Source organism: Tribolium castaneum, chromosome 10, assembly GCF_031307605.1.
Source record: "Tribolium castaneum strain GA2 chromosome 10, icTriCast1.1, whole genome shotgun sequence".
In the NCBI taxonomy this organism is placed as follows: Eukaryota; Metazoa; Arthropoda; class Insecta; order Coleoptera; family Tenebrionidae; genus Tribolium; species Tribolium castaneum.
The window spans coordinates 5057815-5074950 of NC_087403.1; the positions used below are offsets into that span (position 1 = coordinate 5057815).

A 17136-nucleotide genomic window follows, 5' to 3' on the forward strand; every position below is an offset into this window, starting at 1 on the left:
TTTTATTATGAGTATGCGAGTCAAAATTTTGGAATAAAATTATTATTGTTTCAGAGGATAGGTCGATTTTGTTTTTTAATTGCATCTCTTCGTCATAATTTTTTTTTTATTTGACCTGACACGGTTCAGGTAATAACGTCATCGACTTTTGGAGATATAAATAAATCAGCTTTATTTTTTTTGAGTTTAATGATACCCAGAAGTGGGGTCAACGGCATCAAAAGGGCCATGCCCCCTTAAAACAAAAAACAAAGGACAATGAAATCATACTTCGGACCGTTGTGGGTAAAAAAAAGTTTTATTGCATGTAGATTATTATATATTTGCTAATTATTTTAACGTACTTACCGTTTTTAAATTATTGAAGCACAAATAAGAGATGTTATGTGCGGATAAAAAAATCGAACACTCACTTATTTGTGAAAAACAGAAAGCAATAGATATATAAATAAATAAATTTGTGTATTTATTTATTTATAATAATAAAGGACAGAGTGTATAAGTTGAGAGGTACTTAAAGGACTATCATAAACAATGAGTTGATGATTTTACAAGGATCATTGATGATTGTAAAAGACGACATGTAAGAAGAAATAAAAATAAAATCGAATAGTCGTAAATGTATCAGGTCTATTTTATACATACGATATATTACAAAATTGAAATAGTAGATAGTAACTTTGAAGGGAATGATTAGAACCCAATGTAAATGTAGCTTTTATACTTTATTGTATTGAGTTTTGTCAACATGGAAAAGTACAAATATTGCATTACACCGACTTCTAGCCTGGAATACACAATAACATTGTGTGTAATATTAAAGTTGTCCTGACTGCAACGCAATGGCGATGCGATTACACTTGCATACTTAGTATTTGCCAGTGTCCAGTGCCAGTGTACTTATTATTTTAGCCTACTGTTCGCACTATCCGATGACCTGGTTCCCAGCTTCCACAGCCTTCTCGTAAAGAAACCCAATCGAACGTGAATCTGAACCGAATCGAAGCAAACCCGAAACAAGCTAATCGACATCAATCAATCAATCAAATAACTAAACACTGCACGGAGACCGTTTACCGTCTGCTGGATACAATTCCCGAATCTCTACGGCGACTCAACTAATACTCAATATCTAATATCAATTACTGATACAATAAATAGTATAGATTACAAATAACCACCAAATGACAATAATACACACAAATGCAGCATGTGACACTGGACAATAAGCAATAAAAGACAATGAACAGTTTAATATTAAGTATAATAATAAGTAAACGTAACTAAAAGTTGGAAACACAGAGATCTGACCTTTGTTGGTAGTAGGTAGGTGTAGACTGCGGTCCGCGCCGCGGCTTCCTACTACTACTCCTAGTACGATGTTTTGGTAATTGTTTTTAAAATTATTGTTATTTTTCATTATGTGATGTACGACTACTAGAACGGTTGCTCGGCTATTAAATTAGTTTTCGGTAATATTTATTAGTGAATCAGTTCAGTTCCATCAGCAGGGCTTGATGGGTGCACCGTGTCGGGAGTCGGTCTGTTGATATGTCGTCATCGTCACTTGAATACTTGACTTGATCACTTCACCTTCCATCCTTGCCGGGTCTTGCCGGATCCGACAGCACAACGCTAATTGCTAGTTGCTAGCTGCTAGCTGACTCCATAGTCCTTTGTTGTCCTTTAGAAGACTCGCGGCACCAGGAGGGAAGACGGACGGCCGAGCCGAACGCGCAACGCGTCCGCGCCAGCACGACCCTCCGCCGCAAGGTAGTGTAGAGCAAAAGATCTTACAAACCTCGCCTCTTATACTAAAGCTAAGTATATTGTAATAAGAACTTTCTTATAATAAGTTATTGCATGAATTACAGTTTATGAGGTACTGTACTTCCTAATAATATAACCTCTGTACATATAACTTTTGCACTCGATATTTATAATAATAATAACCACCATTTTATCAAAACAGATAGAATATAAGTATGAGTATATAATATATGTATATATCAATCAGTGGTTTCTTAATAATGGAATGCATCTCGTCACAACAATATTTGAGCTATAGCCCTGCTTGGCGCCGGGCGGGATTGGGCGAACCCGCATCCAGGGCGAGCGTCTCGGCGCTGGCGTCGCGGCGCCCATTTCGCCGGGTCGCCCGCCCGCAACACAACAGCTACACACATAGAGAAAGTAACCAATAGGAATATGTACTATGTTACACTTACGCTAGAGATCTACACAACACACAAAGAGATAACCCTTATGTAGAGATACGTAATAGTGATATACGTAATCCATAATAATTAATAATCAATCATGACCATAATAGAATATCTCGTAATAAGTAATAATACATAATAATCAGAATAATATCAATTTAATATACAATGATTAAAAAAGTTAAGCGGTATATTTAGCAAATGGCTAGCCAAATAGAAGCTAAGAATGGTAAACAAGCATTGCTGATAGACATATAATATCATTTGAAATAGATCGTTGTTCTGTAAATGGAATTAGTCTACACGAGTTTCGATTTAGGCCAGAGTAACCAATAACATCACCTACGTCACTAGTTTGTGCTCGGAACACTAACTGTTTACTGACTTAGACTGTATACAATATAAGATTGTACGTCGACCCGTACGCGTTTGCAGTGGAGTTCGCGGCGATGGTCGCGGTCTTTTTCCGGCCAGCCTATATATAACATCCCAGACCGCGCCCGATTGGACCTCGGGAGCCCCCCGCAAATAGGCCCGGCTATCACAAACGGGGGGCAATCGTCTCATTTTCATCCCGATCATTTTTTTCTCTAACTTTTTCAAACCGACTCAAAATTCCAACCCCAAAACCGCAAACACGCGATTTACGCAACCACCTCAAAAACACATCTCCTAATTGTGCGTTTTTATTAACGAAACCGATATGTTTGGAATATTTAAACAAGTCGTGGCGCTTTTTATGGTCCCGTGAAGCAGTTTTGTGCAGAAAATGATTGAATTGTTGTTTTGGTGTTGATTTTTTTGAATTGTCACGCGCAATGATTTGATTAGTACTCACCATGGAAATGTGGCAAAGATGAGTAGTATAGTAGTAGTGGTTCGTTGTCTGAAGCCGAAGGCAAGCGAAGTTTACCTTTCAATCCTTTAATAAATAAATAATCGAATAGTCAGCCAAAATTGTGCGAAAAAAATGCGTAGTTGCGGTTCGCATTATTGAATAAAGCGTATAGATTACACAGAAGTATCGAATTTCATTCGGTGGTTTGTGTTGGTAATAATCAAAACTGCTTACAAAGTGAACCCGTAGTGTCTTTGAGGTGGTTACGTAATATCATTAATAGAAATAAATGAAAAAATTGGTGCATTCTAACGCGGCGTTGTTTCGGCGTATAGTTTCGGAACAGTGCATCCTCTGGCACCGCTTTAGAACGCGCTTCTGCTACTTATTAATATTAATAGTACGTACGTGTTGTGTATGTCAGCGTTATCATTGGGGTTGCGTCGTTTTTCGAGTTTCGTGTGGTCGGTTTTGAGGTCCGAATTGTCGGTGGAGGTCCGTTTAAATTTTCTCTACTGGTGCTAGTTGGTATAGTAATAAGTCCGCTGCACTCCCTCGCCTGGTTGCTAGTCGTTCGTTTCGCTTGCCCTTCAAAAAAGCTACAAGACTCGCCTTATAATTGTACTTATTTGCCTAGTTCGATCAAACTTATAATTTCTATGTACATGTTCGTATTCTGCGCTGCCGGGCGGGCGTGTGCGTTTCGCTTATTTATCAAACCGACGATACATGCAATACGTAAACGTATAATGAAGTGGCAATGGTCCTGATCAAAATGCCAAAACACAATCTGCCATTGTTAATAGCATGCTCTATAAAATAGTATGTATCGATATACTCATTATTATCCGATCTCAAGGTACGAGTGTTTTATAAAAATAAAGTGATTCTTTAGTGGAAGTGGCTGGTTAGTCTGTAGGTGGTTAGAGGCGGCGCGACCTCTGCGATCAATATCATCGCAATAGTCGCGCCGCTTGTGCAATGCGTAGTAGCAAGTTGCATCGACGTCAGCGAACACCGTGAGACATCACAACAGAGGAAATGTAATTGTAATGAAACCAAAAATGAAAACAAAATCAAAATCAAATTTTAATCGATTTATATTGGAAATAAATAAACGAACCAGGTTGATAAAATAATCAAACTAAAATTAACAAAGTATAAGTCAAAACCGGCACGAAACGTCCGTTTCGTTCCCAAAAACGAAAAGAAAATAAATCATAAGGAAATAATAAATTAATGGGAGAGTTGTGGTCTCGCTAAAGCATTGCCGTCGCTCATTTGATGGCATTTCAAAGCAAAACCACGCAAATTCTTCCTATCAGAAAGCTGTAAGTGGCTTGAAATCCGGTAAACGTGAAACTAAACACAACACACAATCAAGAATAAACGGAGCACCGGTGCGGTGAGGGTGTGACTGATTTTCAGTCGTCCATGCCGCGTCTGCGTCCGCGTCTAGTCAGTCACGCTTTTCAGCATAGTCCGATATAAAATGTCTAACTGGTGGTAAAACCGTAAAACCTATAATTTTATTAACATGTAGTTTGGTGCCCATCACCTATCACATGCAGACATAACTAATCAATTATATATAAATATATTCCTATGTAATTTATTTATTTAAAGTCAACCCTCGCCGCCACGGCCGTCCGCGAACACAAATTACAAATACAACGAACGGTACAACACCACCGAACTCAAGTTCAGAGCCTGCGTGTCCGTTGTTGATGCGACTAGTCTCAATTTAAGAAATACACAAAACACTACATATAAATATACATAAATTATACTAACCAATTACATCTTGAACGAAATTACGAAATTATACAATAAATACTACATGTAAATATATATTGTTTAGCTATTATGAATCTTTGGGCGAGTTCCCAATATGTCAGTTAACGGTGATGGCACAATTTTTATAGACATTAAATAAAAACATCAGACCGTAGAAATCTTGCTATTAGGAAACGCGAATGCACTTCTGACTAGCTTCGTATCTTTTTATAAGTACTAAGTTATTAAATAGGGAGGTGCGCTTTTGGCGGGCGCCCCCGTTCCTGCCGATCGCTGTCGCACACCGTCGCATTAAATTACCTACATAGAGCCCGTATAATTTACACGAACAGTGAACAATAAATAATAAATAATGTTTAAATATCGGCGGCGTGTGCGCAGCGTCCGGCAAGTGCGCTGGTGTTGACTAAACGTCGCTCTATGTAGTTTTACTTTTATTCGTTTTAAAGCTGACCTGCAGGACACGGTTACCCAGCGTGTAACCGTTTAGCGACTGGATGGCTACCACGGCTTCGTCATAATTGGTCATCGTGACAAAGCCGAAACCTTTACATTTGTTCGTCTGCAGGTCACGGATCACTTTGACGCTCTGGACGGCTCCGAACGGGCCAAACAACTGCCAGAGAACATTCTCTTCTGTCTCTGGAGCGAGGTTATACACGAAAATGCACCAACCGGAACCGTTCATAGCGTTTCCGGGTAGCATGGAGTTGGCCAGCAGGTCTCCGGCCAGCGGAGAATACCTGGAAGCAAAACACGATCAACGTTACCGATTTATTATCCTTCCACAGGCGCTTCGACATCCAACCTGAATCGTCCCGTTGGGTGGTGGATAGGGCCAGCGAAACGGCGAGTGGCTTGGGGAGTTAGATAAGCTGCCAATGGAGGAATGGCTTTGTTGTTGTTACTCGGGTTGTTGGCAAATTTCACTGTTATAGGTTCGGTGGAGCCCTTAGGAATGGTACCATTGAGTTCTTGAATTGCTCGTTCTGCTTCTAAACGTTGGTCAAAACGGATGAAACCTACTCCTTTCGACAGGCCTGGATCGGAAACATCAACATTTTCATAAATTTACCGACACTCGCAACTAAATAAAAATCAGATCGCTCTTGGTATTTATTTGATTTACGTAAAGTCAGTATCAACGATCTGATTTTTAATGACGATACGAGCAAGCCGTTTATGAAAGTCTCCTTCTAACATCAACTGGAATACTGAAAGGTATAATCAAAGTTCAAATTATCGACCAAGTGCAGTAAAGGTAATCATGCATCATTGTACATCAACTGAAAACCTTCAAGCACATTCGTAAACAGCCTCTCGTAGTGTATACAGGTTCGGAAAAAGCAACGACAATTCCAGATTTTAAATAAAACAGGTCGTAATATCGTCGTCACTTTTTGGCTTGTGTTGAGTCATGTATGTTATGTGTGTTGTATGAATGTAAGTGTATAATGTGTTGGGTAGTGTGATTGCTCTGCTCTTTTTTAAATACAAAATAAACGAAAAAACGAAAAAAAATCAGCAAATCAAAATTAACATGCCACGATGCAAAATAAAGAAAACTGAAACAATAACAACAAAATAATAAAAACAAAAGCAAAATGAATTTTTCAAACTGAATGAACCAAGAGTGATTAATTAAATTTAGAATTAGACTCTGTCAATTGATATGGGGGGAGGGGTGCATCGTTCAGCTTCTCTAGAACATTGGTGTACTTAAAAGACACGAACGTTCAAGCAACTAAACATTTACAATGCAGTTTCGTTAGCGTTCTGGTGAACTCGCCATCCTGAATTTTGACTTGTTGAAACTTCTAGATAGATAGTATGATCGCGCCCGAAACAGAACAACCAAAGAGTGGATTTGGTGGTTGTGGGTGGTGTTCATTTGGGTGTTATGGTAGAGAGAGAGAGAGAGGTACGTACCAGGCAAATTCTCTCCGGCCCCCGTGACAAATTGACGTACTAGGGAAGAGAAGAGAAAAACGCAAAATATAGGTACAGTAAGACAAAAATTTGTGAATTGACGGCAACCGGGTGGAGCCCACCGCGGACTGCCGCTGGTTTTATTCAGATATGAAAGCCAAATTTCAACAGTAACTCTGAATTAAATCATATTAATAATTAAATCAAAGCTACCACATCCAATAAAAATAATAAAAACGAAATATTTACTGATTATAATAATCAATAAACAAACTGCAAGTATGTTGATGTATTCTGTATGTATGTTACTGTGATTGTGGCATCAACTCCACCGGCAAACATCCCTGGACCTGGTCCACTCTCACACACGCAACTAAAATTTCAAACTGGGAATTTAGGCTCGAGTGTACCTCCTTTGCCCACGAATCTTCGCGGCGAAGAACTGCAACCTTGGTTGTTGCAAGGCTGATGCGATCAAACACTCTGTGTGTGTGTCTGAGTCTGGTTATCGGCAGTGTATACTATCGCAGAGTGTACGATCGCAGGTTGTTGTTTATACAAAAAATGACGTTACGACAGACTCTTACCGGTTATGTTGTCGCATAAAATGCGCGATGTTATTATACGACCGTACGGACTAAACAGGGATTCCAAATCTTGTTGGGTCATGTTCTTCGGTAATCCGGAAACGTACAGGTTTGCACCCTTGATTGCTTCGGAACTTGGCCGTGCATATGACACCTGAAAGAAAACCACATCCTGCTACAGATCCGATGCCAAAATCATCGCACTTTGCCAACTCCAATAATTCCAAACATCTAAGCCGACGATTTATGCCTATGACCCTGTCGTTCGCGAATTCGTCCGCGACTCTCAAACAATTAACACTTTTGCCCTCACCTTAATTGTCTTGTTCTGCAATCTTAATCCGTTCAATGTATTAATTGCTTTTTCTGCATCTTCTGGCCGGTGGTAGTTTACGAAGCCATAACCAAGTGATTGCCCTGTAAGCAATGGACTAGTGATAACCCCAGGCACTGCAGGAAACCGAATTACGAAAAAATACGTGTTAATAAAAAAAACTAAACAAAAATCAAAGCAAGCAACTTTATTACAACCATAAACTACATAAACAAAAGGTGTTACAAACTGTAAATGTGCCCTGAAATAAACGCCTACAACTCCCTATCCCATTCAGGAAATCAAATAACCCGGACTCATTCATAGTGAATCCCTACGCCGATCGATAACATGGCATATCAGCCTTACTAACGATTTTTTCTAATAAAGACCCCCAGAATAAATATTTGCTTGATATTCAACCAAATTAAAGCAAATACATTTTTAACAACCTGCCTTTCTTATTACTAGATAAGGCACAAATATTGTCTAAGAGTAGTTTGGAGTAAAATCGTTACATACACCGATCGGGATGCAGATAAAATACACAGACAATTGAATGAAGCTTCGAAAAAAGCATATGACACTCACATCCCCCTTGAGCACATATGCGAGGGTACAATACACGTGCCAATGACTCATTTTCATTGACGAAGGGGAAGCGGCGAAATTTGGGAAGGTAATAAAAACGCGAGCGATTTTCAAAAAGAAATTCTGATATCGCGTTATCGCAGAATTTGTAACACTCTCCCACGAGCGAGTGGTATGTTTAATTCTAAACAGTTTCCAATTTAATCATTGTACAGGAAGTTTGAGGCCACCAGTGGCGGAGCGTCGTAGTTTTATCAATTGAATTGTTTTCGAAATTACGCGAGACGTACGTGAACATTTAACAATGTTCGCGTGCCACTGTCGCGATAAAGGTGGTCCAAATTTTCAATGTCCACCCTTAGCCAAATAAAAAGCAATCATTGTGCACTGGCATAATTTACAATGTCTGATAAGAAAACAGCGGTGAGTATGTATGCAATTCGCGTATTAATTACTGTCAAGTGACATGAAATGTGTAAAGCTTTATCGTTTTGGTGATTTTTCGTTCGCTTGTTTACATTTATCGAACTGAATTAATGGCAACGTGGATATTTCAGAATGTAGGAAAATCGATTACAGTTTATAATAATACTTTGGCACTGCTACAAGTTTTATAAGTCCTATAAATAACTACATTGCGTGGATTACTGTTTAACTATGAACGACATTTGGGTTACAACCATGTTTCAATTATAAAATTGTCCAAGTTTGTTAACTTAGCGGCGTAAAAACAAACTGGTTAAATATAGGCAGCAGCATTTTTAATTTGTGGAGTAGTCATTCCGGAAGGAAAACACAGCTCTGGATCGTCTAACATAATTACATAATCGCACACTTCATACCTGTGACTTTATCGCGGATTAGTTTGCAACTTTCGACTTCTCCAATACTGGAAAATAAAGATCGGATTTCTTCTTGTGTCATGGTTTGGGGTAGGTAATTAACGATGAGATTCGTTTTGGACTCTTCTTGACCCCCACCGACTTGGCCCCCGCTGCCTCCATTCTGTTGTCCAACAACCCCCGAGTCTAATCCGTTGGACATCATGTTTTCGTCGCTGAACTCAAAATCGTAATCTAGAACTTCCTCAATGGTGGCGGCTGTTTTGTCTTCTTGCGAAGAACTTCTTTTACATTAAAATCAACTTGTTTAATTCACTAATCGAGTATAAAACAATACGAAATTTCTAACGCGCTTGGTTTACTTCTTCAACTTTTTTTGAACTCTATTACAATCTTCGTATGAAAGGGTAGAAAATTTCCCTATTCTACAATCTGAAAGAGAAAAAAACGAGATTAAGCAAAACGGCGGGCACTGGAGGGTTTTCATCGAGGAAATGGACCGGAAAGAAGGAAACAATTATTGTCTAGGTAAGCAAACACCGGAAGCCATATTGGTGACATCACCAACAGAACTAACGAGATTAACTCGATTATCCCGAGCAGACACTCGGAATTACACTGTTTTGCATTTTACAACAATTTATTATCACTCTTGTGCCTCCATACTCAAACCGAATTATTCACACAACTCAGCCAGCTGATAACACTTAAACTGGCATTTTATCGGTTTGTCCCACGTACTCTACCAGACGATTATTACAGATTTGTAAAAATTTCAGTCACTACAACCAAAATTTTATAAAATTTAATCGATTCCCAGATTTTAAAATCGAAACCGAACGCGAATTCATCAACATTTATCAACTACAAGGGACGTTTCATGTTACCTTGACTAAACAAAAAAATCAACCTATAGTTTCTGTTAAATGAACATACGTTACGAACAGAGCGCAAAATACCACTTATGCGTATTTTCTGTGTCTGTGTCGACGAGCGGACGTCAAAACAACCCTCGGAACTCAGACTACTTAACTGGCCATAAATATGACTAGTTGCAACAGTACTGACTCATTTATTTTTGTTTTCTGTGCTATTATTGGTGACAATATTTAATTATTTTGTTCATGTGTGTGCCAATCATCCAAAAAAAAGATACAAAAAAAATAAAATAATAATAATATAAAATAATCCAGTTATCAATTAGTAACTGTAAACTGCCAGATAGTAACTTAATAGCTGTCAGTTTCCAGGTACTAACTGGCGATGGCCAGATAGGTACTCACGTGTAACTGATAGTAACCATCAATTGACTAACCAGTTACAAACTGGTAAATGTAATTTGCGAGGTACCAAAGAAATAAAGTTAAAGTCTTCTAGTCTAGGGGATGAATTTTCCCGATGGTATTGTATTATGTATTATTTTGGGTACTATTATAAAGTTGGGTGTTTTTTATGTAAGTGACTTCCTACTTCACGAGCACATGAATTTGATTTCGGTCGTATTTATAGACGCTGGTCTATTTTCGGATAAAGAAGCATACACAAATCGTAGAAAATTTTGAAGAATTTCTAGTGTAGTTCTTCGTGGTTGAAAATGTAATACTGATATTTTCGGCATAAAATCGCGGTGTAAGTTCGTGGAACTGACCATCAGCGGCCTATCAACCGGTTTATGAAAACATAGCTGAGAAGTGCATTAAAATAATGTCTGGTAGTTAATGCACTTCGCATGGTTGTTGGTCAATTATCTGATAAGGTGACCATGTTAGAGGAAGATTTGAGGAGGTGTAACGTTCGGAAAAGCGCTCAAGTGATTGGTTTAAGACACGTGCGTTTCAGTCTGACTCTCAAACAATTCCAAAAATAAAATTTCGACAAAAAAGGAGGGCGCGTTTTCAAAAAAACTTTTTGCTTTTAACAATATGTTTTGTGCGTTCGAAAAAACCTAATAAAAAATTGCGATAAGAGGAAGGTGAATTATTGATTATTTCGAGTTGACAGTAGCGGGGATAACTCACCTAAGAGTCAGGAAGTCACATTTGCATAAAGCCACATAGTGATTTTGAGGTGTCAGCTTCGGTCACTAATAACAAAAACGGAAAAAAAATGAAAAACGAAACAAAAATAAAAACGAAAATAAAAAATGAAACAGCAGTCTGCGCGCTCGGGACTGTTACTGCAATTAACGCCGGTACGGAACAGTGGGGGCTTTCAACTAGGTATCGCGAGTTGAATGCACATGCGCAATTATAAATTTCTATTCTATTTTTAATTTTTAGCAAATTTTTACTAAAACTGAAATAGAATATTTACTCCAATAGCACGAAATTGCACGTTTCCGATTGACTTGAATGGCGCAAACGGCGATTTGCCGCTGCGCCGCGCCGCACTCACCCCTCGTTATCATCGGCGATAAAAAGTTAACACAAACTTGCAAATGTACGCATCCCTGATGATAGCATAAATGGCACAGCGAAACTGGTTTGGTTTTTTGTAGCACGTGCGGCATATGGCAAATTAAAGAGGGTAAGTTGGCATCTAAAAAGAGACGCCTTGAACCACCCTTGAAGTAACACACGTTGAATATATTGGATGTAGCTCTATCGCAGTCTAGGTTTAATAACAAGGGGGAAGGGTGCACCTAATCAGTGGGTACTGAACAGCTGATGGCATACAAAGAGGCCCTTTCGCCCCTAGTCAAACTTATTCCCAGACTGGAGGCCGTTCACCCGCAACTCTAGTTTTCAGAGAGATTTATTTAGGGTCCTTATTAATTTTTCAGCGGCATTTTAATGACATCTGGAGTGATTACGATCGCGTTTGAACTTTGAATTATTTATAAAGCCGAGTCGCGTGTTTTGGAAATTTTGGTGTGTCCATATGGTACCACTCTGGCCAGGTGTCGGCTGTGACCTGACCTATTAAGGGCGAGATTAGATCACATCCAGATTGGGCCGTCAATGAATATGCACGCACGTGAAACGCTTGAATTTTGATGAGACGAGCGAAAAGAATTTGAGGCTAGTTTTATTTCGGTTTGTATAAACGCAAGTAATGGTGTGTGTTTTGAGAATCAATAAAAACTATTTATAAATGTCATATTTTTGATGAAAATACGCCAAGTTCACGAGCTGGTACAAAGCCGGGATTTGCGTTCCGGGCGACCTTCGCTGCAAATTCGGGGTGGAAATGCTCAAAATCGGCCGAAATCTAGTCGAGATTGCAAATCGACATCGCGTGGGAGGCATGGCATACAGGAATAATGGTAATCGAGGCACGGGCTTTGGCCAGGCCGGCTGTAGTATTGATCGTCGACAACTCCCTTCCCACAGTCGCAACCCCCGCGACTCCAGCTCAAACTACCGGCATCGCGCTAATCATTACAACTCACGTAAATTGTTTTGCGAATTTTAAGAATGGACTGGGGCAGGTTGAGATTTTTGGTCAGGTGCTGGCCCAACTACTGGAAAAAAAACTACTCACCCCTTGATGTTGGTGTTGAATCCCAAGATTGTAGCACAAATTATTGTAAAACGTTTAAACGATTCAAACTGTATTACGTATCCACTAACAGTGCGAGATTGAAGAGAAATGGTAATGATGGAAGAAATGTATGAGTATTGTACAATGACGGGAGTGATCAGTAGTTAAAACAGGCGTTAAAAAGGATTGCACTTATTTTTAAAGATGATTAAATATAATAATTTTCTAACGATGCAAGGTTATTAAGCCAACCTAGAGTACAATAATTAACCGAACTATGAAACTTTCAATAAATATTTAAATAATTTATATATTTATACTATTGATTAAATATAGACAATAGTAGTAGGAATTATTAGTAATAAGTAATTATGCAAGGAATGATATTATTACATAACGTACACTACCAAACGTAACACAAGTGTTATTCAGAGAGTGCAATAACTAAATGGTGTTGCATGGCGCTGGTGAGGAGGGTGTCGGCCAGGGGTTGCAAACGGTCGATATTCTGCGCGCGCTTTCACCCCTGGCCCGGGGCCGCCGCTGCCGACGCCGCCCCCATTCATGCGCTGCTACTCTTCCTGCAATTCACCTGCCTCCGGCCGCCAGACGTCTACAGGCGCTCCGCCAAGGATAACGCGCTCCTTCCCCACATCCCCGTTCCCCGTACGCGAAATACGTCATCCTTACGCACGCTTAATTGCCCATTCATCTTACTTAGACCGATCACATCATTCTAATCATCTTCTTCCTGGCGCACCCCAAAACACCGCTCAAAAACACCAATCGATACGCAGTCACAAAAACTAGCTTTCTCGACACAAAAACCTACCCTAATGGTCAGTTTTCCGTCAAAGACTGACTAAATAAGGGCTGTTTTAAACTCCATTATCAAGCGCGTTACAGTTTTCCAATTTATTGATCTCTAGTCAAAATTTTAGAACAATCGCAACTGAAACACTTTTTATACATTTTTCTGACGATCCAATTATAGGATGCAAATTAAGCACAGATTAAATGTCAAAACAGCACGCGTATATTATACATAGTCTGAAATATTCCCAAATTAAAAACTGTTGCACTTCACTGAATTGCCAGACGTCAACCAAAGTCGAAAAGCATCCAGACGGTTTCACTACATTTTTTATTAGCTACAGATACCCAATACTAAAATCGTCTTTTAGATGAAAGGGGATTTTTTAGAGTGCTCAATGCGAATTTGAAATCTCTTTAATTTTGAGAAAATCGCTCTTACTCTTAAAGTTCTGAAAGTTGCATTTCCCGAAAAATTATAGAAGCAAAATTAGATTTGTTGTAGTGTAAAAATCTTAAATTTTTGTAATTTTTCTTAAAAATGGAACGGCAAATTACAAAAACTCAAGACTTTTTTTCTCCAAAATAAAGCAACTTTTTTGGAAAATTATTATTCTACACACTCATCTACTGAAACTTTTAGCCTGCATTTGAAGAAAACGCAATTCTAAGAGTGATCTTCAAACCAAAGTATCTTTGAGGGGAAGCCCCGAATCTTTATTTTGTTTCTATATATTTAGATTAGTGAAGTGATTCTCTACAGTGCTGTGAACTCGAAATTCGCCATTTTTGAGACACCCCTATAAAAAAATTGTTTAAAATTTGGTTTTGGTAACTTCAGATATTCAGGGGTAAAAAATGGAATGTCGCATTCATCATAAACACATCTTCACCTAGTTTTGAACTCACAGTCATTCTAGTACTCCCTTCTTCGTCTAAAAGAGGGAAAAAATGGGTCAATTTGTTGGATCGTGTAATTCAGGAGCTGGTCATTGAAACAAAAATTATGTTTATTACGTCTATGTTTAGGCTAAAGCTCATTAATTTTTGGGAAACACAAAGAACAAAAGAAAGTTGGGAAATTAAAAACGCCAAATCAAAAATACACGTATGCTTGGAGCCAATTTTATGTTATGTAAAATAATTGTGATTACATGGTAAGTGAGTTTATCGAATAACTGCTCTGACAAATATCATTTTCCCGTTTAAACTGAAAGTTTTTTACGTGGTTTGGACGGCTAGGAAAACAATCGTTTGATTTTTGCTGAATGTGCATTAGCATAATGGAATAAATTGCATGTAAAAGCCATAACGGCAGCACACTTTATAAAGTTTCGACCTTTCCCTGATAAAGCTCGACTTCAGCGAGAAGCCAACTGGAAGATGGTTCGATAAAGCTGTTTCATACATTACCTTACTCTTAACTGGGTTAAGAGAGATCTAATTTTAAGATGTATTCTCAATTTAGTCTGGCTGTTCCATATGTTAAACAAATGTTTTATACAACCAAATACGCACAATTGCATTGCGCGTTGTGTTTCCGGCCATTGACCCTTCGATCCTTTGAATGCACATTATGATTATGATAATGATAGAATAATCTACGAGGTGCGCCCAATAGTGTCCGCTTTTCGGGGTACGATACCGTGCGTACCGAAAGTTGAATGACTGGGAAGGCGGGGTACCGGCGTTGTGCCTAGTGGCGTCTAGGCGAATATGAGGTTAATAACCAAATTTCCCGCAACAATATACTTATAATTAGGGCGAAATAAGTTTTCGGGGAGTCAAGGCATGCAATAGCGTATATTGATCAAACTTGTGGCTGAAAAATTGTCAACATTGACAGCGGAAGTCAGTCATAAGACAAATTCGGGAGGTGGCGGTCATATGTCGGAAACCGCCAAATGATGCAAAAACTAATCGATTATTGGTTTGTTCTAAATTTGTAGCATTGCGTGCTAATACTTAAATTGGAGTGTCTGCTTTGACGGCTGTCGGGCAGAATAATGGGCGATTTTGGAGAAGGTATGTAACAGCCCTAATTAGGAAAAGTTAAATCTTTAAGGACAGTCGATTAGTTTCGAGTTTGAAATCGAGTTACTGGACGAGTTGGGTGGGTAGCAGATGGAGGGTTTTTTCCTCGATATTAGAGCAAACACACCAAATGAGACAATTTTGACACAAATTGCTCTTTTTTTAGAAACACTTCCCCGATCCAATTAAATTAAAGCCGCTTATTTCCACCTTTCCGCTGGAAATAACACCTTGCCATAAAGTTTAATTATGAACCTATTAGTTTAGTTCCATGCAATGTTTAAAAGCTTTAGATTCCGTGTTTATCTGATTCTATTTCTGATAACACTACACGGTTAACGCTTTGCAAGCTTTTAAACCCTGGGGTAGTTGCAGTACAAGTTTACACAACCTAGTGTTTATAGATAGCCTACACAATTAAATATTTTCTTTAACTTTTTTAATGTTGAGATGGCAGTTGCATGTGATCCATTACAACACACTAGCATTTACCACCGCAGAGAAGGTAATTTTTCTTTTATAAGGTCTGTGTTTATCTCACGAATTACATGAAATTGTCATATTTCATGCGATGTTTCATACTCCCAACCCTTACATACATTAACGATCATTATTATGCAGCGAGACCCTCGAAACACCACCACATGCTTCCGTTATTTGAATAAATAAAAACAAAACTTTCGCAAACTATAATCTATATTCCCGGAAACGTTTTGATTGGAAACACCTACGAAAGAAAATGCGAAAAACGGGTTTACTGTTAATCGAAGATTGCTTTTTTGCATTAAAATTTCAAGCGCATAAATTGATTGATTGACATCAAACCAAATGAGTCTATTCATTTCACCGTAATGATAGCTAGTTAGGGTTGAAGGTTATACAAGAATGGTAATTTATTCCAGATCGATTATAGGTTTCAGTTATTTTTAATGAAAAATATTTGCCAAACACTGGCAGGTTTGTTTTTGGGCGCAAGAAAATATGTCATTGACACTTAATTTCGTACGATATACTGTGCACACAACTGTACAATAAATCAATAAATAACGTTGCAATGTTGCAAGAACTCAGTGCAGTATACATTGTATACTCATACTTGAATTACAAATTGAACTGCTGCAATTAATAAATCACTACTAAGGTTCCCGCTGAGGTCGATTTTTTTAACGCATAAAAATGTAGTACGGGACAAATTTTTATATCCCTATATCTCTTTTAAATAAGAAATTATTCACCGACTCAACAAATATATTTATTTACCTAAACTGTACTTTTAAAATGTTGCGGTTGCGATAAAAATTGGGGCAAAAGCCTCAAATTGCATAAGTTAGTTTTGCGATATCGGAAAATGGCGTGTTTTGAAAATTTGAAAGTTTGTTGAAACACTACACTTAAACTAAGTCGCCTTAAAAGTTCGAAATGTGGCAAAGTGCAATCACATAAGACGGATAAGAAGCGGATTTGTATCGACAAAATTGACACCTTTTGGCTTCTTTTAAAATGGCTCGCGTGTTGTCAACAGACTGTTTTGTTTTACTCATTTTCTGGAGCTTGATTCACACCGTGAATTAGCGACACCATAAAGGTAAAAACGGGCACTTTTTGCACACTAATCTGCATATGGCACCCTTCCAACAGTATGGGTATGTCGAGGGAATAAATCGAGGGAATAATTTGATAGAGATTT

General features: G+C 38.4%; 2 protein-coding genes across 8 annotated transcripts in view; one reads left to right on the forward strand and one right to left on the reverse strand.

Moving 5' to 3' along the window:
• Positions 1 to 17136, forward strand: part of LOC659760 (uncharacterized protein) — a 30237-nt gene that overhangs the window by 10526 nt on the left and 2575 nt on the right. Inside the window, exon 1 of one of the 5 annotated variants that reach the window (XM_015977735.2) lies at positions 5897 to 6078. The exons of 1 other annotated variant lie outside the window; for it this stretch is intronic. Coding sequence is in view for 2 of the 4 variants with exons in the window: in XM_015977726.2 (XP_015833212.1) it covers positions 15900 to 15954 (55 nt within the window). In the remaining 2 variants the exon portion in view is untranslated. Of the gene's footprint in view, positions 1 to 5896; positions 6079 to 13955; positions 15441 to 15467; positions 15955 to 16547; positions 17035 to 17136 lie in introns of those variants that run through there. 3 more of the 5 variants (XM_008202342.3, XM_015977726.2, XM_008202343.3) reach the window with 3 other exon arrangements.
• On the reverse strand, positions 707 to 13048 carry LOC659897 (ELAV-like protein 3). Of its 3 annotated transcripts, none has more exons than XM_008202340.3 (7): positions 12603 to 13047; positions 9120 to 9551; positions 7687 to 7790; positions 7374 to 7527; positions 6787 to 6825; positions 5666 to 5897; positions 707 to 5600 (listed from the first exon to the last, which is right to left on the reverse strand). In XM_008202340.3, exons 2-7 carry the CDS (start codon positions 9322 to 9324, stop codon positions 5276 to 5278), a joined length of 1059 nt encoding a protein of 352 aa, XP_008200562.1. In that variant the 5' UTR covers positions 9325 to 9551; positions 12603 to 13047; the 3' UTR covers positions 707 to 5275. The 3 variants fall into 3 exon arrangements, with proteins under 3 accessions (XP_008200562.1, XP_008200561.1, XP_015833244.1); XM_008202339.3 differs by lacking the exon at positions 12603 to 13047 and adding an exon at positions 11138 to 11316; XM_015977758.2 differs by lacking the exon at positions 6787 to 6825 and having other exon boundaries at positions 12603 to 13048.